We start from the raw sequence: 3690 nt of genomic DNA, 5'->3' as shown, positions 1-3690 counted from the left end.
TATATTCAAGATTGGAGCACTGTATAAAAATATAGGCATATATTGGAATTGAACATAAAATTTTACAATGTTTTAAACCAATCAATTCACAAAGATAAAAAGTTTCCAAAACTCAAATTGGAAATTCCCAAACACCCAATTTGATAGGGAAAAACTAATTACACGGTCATGATCAGCACTTTAAGTTTGTTTTGGTTATTTTTTGATTTTGTTGATTTGTGTAATTAATTAATACAGTTCTTTTGATTCTTAATTGTTTAAACTCATTTCCCAACTATTCTACTAATAGAAAAATTGCTTATAATTTGTATAACACGGAAGAAAGTTTTAAAATATTAAAAATAATTATTAAAAGACACCTGAAACCTCCAATTGCAAAGGAGCTGCATAAGAGGTAATTAATCACTACCAAAGTTTCACAAACCTTCACAGAGCCCCCTAATTTTTAATAACAGAACTAATTAAAGCCCTTGAGTTGAGTAGAATAATGAGGGTCCTTGATGCTTAGGAAAGTGCCAGGAATGGGTTTTTACCCACCTTTGGAACAGCGGTGCACCTAGATAACCCATGGGCAGGGCTGTATTCTAGGATATTAATTTTGTCCTTTATCATCAGGTAAGTGGCGGCAGTGAGGTTTACCCATCTTGTGGGCCCTAACTTCACTTGCATAGGGCGGAGTGTGTTATACTATATATTAGAAGGGGTCCTTGATAACCAGGATGGTGGGGGAGATAAGTTCTGATCCCCTTTAGGTACCAGCTATCCACCTGAGAAACCTGTCGGCCAAAATATATTTTGTAAAATAAAATGGGTCTCTCGTGACAATTTCTTACTACACAGTTATTTGATTGTCCAAATACAATATTAGTCTATATATCAAATGAGAAATGTATGTGTGTTTATCCTTCAATAAAGGCCGAACCACATAATGGATTTGTCTGATATTTTTCATGTATGTTCTTAAGGCTCCAGATATGGTTCTGAGAACACCTTGTGAGCCATTGTAGGGGTCTTAGGCGGATTACTTGATCTTCAAAGAAGGAGCTGCGAGACTACAAGTCTGGTCAAGAATAAAGCAATTACTTCCTTATTACGTGAAAGAAGATTCCATAGACATATAATAGTAAATACATACTTATAAAACCAACATGAGAAACATTTTTAAAGTCTTTATTTTTTGTTTTATATTAAGCAGAAGAGTTCTTTATTAATTTTAATTTCTTAATCACTGGGCAAATCCGGACACCCTTACTCTACTTTCAATGAAAGTACATATAATTAATTATCCAATGAAATTGTATCATAATCAAATCCTTGATCATCAAATTGCTTGCAAAGAATTGTTTATCATTCAAATTAACCATCATCATTTTACTCGGCAATATAAATGAATGCCCTTTTATAGATTGCCCAGAACTTTTGCCAAATGCCCGATTTACATCATTGCCCGAAATATATAGGTATATGATTAAATATTTCTGAATTTGATTCCTTTGCTCCAAAATAATTGTTCTAAGTAACAAATTTGAGCCACATTTAAAGGAACAAATGTTTTGATTGAATATCTAAATATCCAACAAACTAATATAAAAAAAAAATTAAGAATCGTGGTGTTTTTTTAATAACTATCTATCAAACTAATTAAACAAATTTGAATTAATATTTATGGACTTTTTGCTTTAATTAGAACAATCTGAGATGACAAAGATAATTTTTACCAACTCCACAACTGTTCTCATATACCCAACATTCTATATATAAAGATTAAATGTAGTCGAAAATATACATCATTCACAGTTTTTATATCCAAAGTGAAGAATGAGTTCAATAAAATCAAGTCTTTTGATTCTCATTTCCGTCAACTTGATCCAAATGAACAATGGAGCGGGTAAGAGGCTTGAGAAGATATTTAGTATACATGGCATTATTATCTATATTTTTTTATATTTAAGTTATGACCAAGACTACAGCCCCAACAGTACCGGTTACTCTCCCAGGTAAGTTATTTAAATAAATCATACTATTTTGCCGAAAATTAATTTTTATTTCATATTCATCCTCTTGTTTTGAGTTCTTAAACCTCCGTTAATTACCCCTTAGTATGCTCAAATTTTTTAAAAGTCTATACCATTCCATTATTCTTCCATATTTGTTCTTTTAGTTACAACTAGTTCTGGTGGTCCGGCCTCTGGAGGACCAGGTAAATAGAGATATCATTCGTTTTATAAATGATTTTAAACTTAATCTGTTTTTAGTTTTTACCAAGACTACTAAAGGAGCAGGTAACCTAATATGTTATTCCACTTATAAATCATTTTGAACGCCAATAATTTTCAGTAATGACCAAGACTACAGGAGCCTCTAACATAAAAACTACTGTACCATTATCGGGCTGTGAGTAATTAATAAAATTTAGTTAACCTCCTATAATTTTGAATTCGTATTTTCGATAGCCTGCAAAACTGGGTATGGAAACAACTGCCGATTTCCTTTTATCTACGCTGGTAAGACCTACACTACTTGTACCAACGTTGACTATGGGAACACATTCTGGTGTGCCACATCTATCCGAAGCAACGGACAAGCTAGAACATTCGATGTTTGCACACCCTCTTGTCCTCGTAAGTAATAATATTAAAAATCCACACAAAATCTAATCGATTACTTCTATCTGCATATATAGATGAATCTGTTGTTAGGGATCCCAGTGAGTATATATCGAATAAACCTTTAGGTTACATTTTTATACATTTTCCTTCAGATTGTGCAACTGTTCTTGGAAAGGCATGTATATTCCCTTCACGGCGTTCGGAACAACATACAACTCCTGCACAAAAGTACAAAACAATGATATTCCCTGGTGTGCAACGAGTGTTGACTCAAATCATAGATTTGTTGAATATGAAACCTGTAACAGTGCTTGTTCAACTGCCTAGGTGAGTAGAAATTAAGTTTTGATTCGTGTATATGCTATATAAACAAGCTCTTTTTTTATTTTATCAATACAGACGCCTGAATGAGCCAAGTTATCGGAAAAACTGGATTATCAATTTGAGGATTTCCAAATTGATTTTTTTTAAAATTTATTTATTATGTACTAATCAAATTCATAATGATTAAAATATTTATTAGTATTATTTTAATGAGTCTAATTAGCTTACACAACCTTCCTTATGAATAAATGAGTATTTCAAAAAGTACATCACGTCTTAAAACCTAATTTTAAGTACACATATTTGATTATTATCCTCAAAAGATGCTGGGATTGATTTAACCATACAATGAACACTTTGAAGAAAAACTTCTTTTTTGTCTAAATTAGTTTAATTTGTATAGTTGATAGCCGTGCAGAATTAATTACCGATTTTTTTTCAGAACATATTGCAGACAATAATGATATTTCGAATGACTTGAGAAACAATTTATTCATACATTTTTAGAATAATAAAATAGTTTGTGATCAAATTTAATCAATGTAGCCACCATTTGACTCAATGACACTGGTCAGGCGACGTCTGAAGCTGCCACAGACTTGCTGGATGTAATCGGCGTCCATGGAGGCCCAGGCCTTGTTGACAGCAGCCTTTAATGCATTTATGTTCTTGTGTCGTTTTTTGCAGGCCTTGGTCTCCAAGTGCGCCTAGATAGAGAAGTCTAGTGGGTTCAGATCTGGGCTCTGAGGGAGCCAGT

At 32.7% G+C, this 3690-nt stretch overlaps 1 protein-coding gene across 1 annotated transcript; it reads left to right on the top strand.

Annotated features, from left to right (window-relative positions):
* The first annotated feature begins 1728 nt into the window (after positions 1–1728).
* Positions 1729–3200, top strand: LOC121124114 (uncharacterized). Its single transcript, XM_040719227.2, has 9 exons — positions 1729–1888; positions 1953–1997; positions 2162–2200; positions 2256–2282; positions 2338–2394; positions 2454–2621; positions 2684–2707; positions 2762–2936; positions 3009–3200. Exons 1-9 carry the CDS (start codon positions 1819–1821, stop codon positions 3118–3120), a joined length of 717 nt encoding a protein of 238 aa, XP_040575161.1. The 5' UTR covers positions 1729–1818; the 3' UTR covers positions 3121–3200.
* The last annotated feature ends 490 nt before the right edge of the window (positions 3201–3690 follow it).

This window comes from Lepeophtheirus salmonis, chromosome 9, assembly GCF_016086655.4.
Source record: "Lepeophtheirus salmonis chromosome 9, UVic_Lsal_1.4, whole genome shotgun sequence".
In the NCBI taxonomy this organism is placed as follows: Eukaryota; Metazoa; Arthropoda; class Copepoda; order Siphonostomatoida; family Caligidae; genus Lepeophtheirus; species Lepeophtheirus salmonis.
The sequence above is the reverse complement of the archived record's forward strand: the minus strand, read 5'-3'. Positions and strand labels throughout refer to the sequence as shown.

Excerpts from the sequence above, each read along its gene's own strand:
- LOC121124114 (XM_040719227.2), top strand. The coding sequence starts at position 1,819 with ATGAGTTCAATAAAATCAAGTCTTTTGATTCTCATTTCCGTCAACTTG. Across the intron at positions 1,998-2,161 it reads AGTACCGGTTACTCTCCCAG|TTACAACTAGTTCTGGTGGT; the intron begins GTAAGTTATTTA and ends TTGTTCTTTTAG. Across the intron at positions 2,283-2,337 it reads CAAGACTACTAAAGGAGCAG|TAATGACCAAGACTACAGGA; the intron begins GTAACCTAATAT and ends AATAATTTTCAG.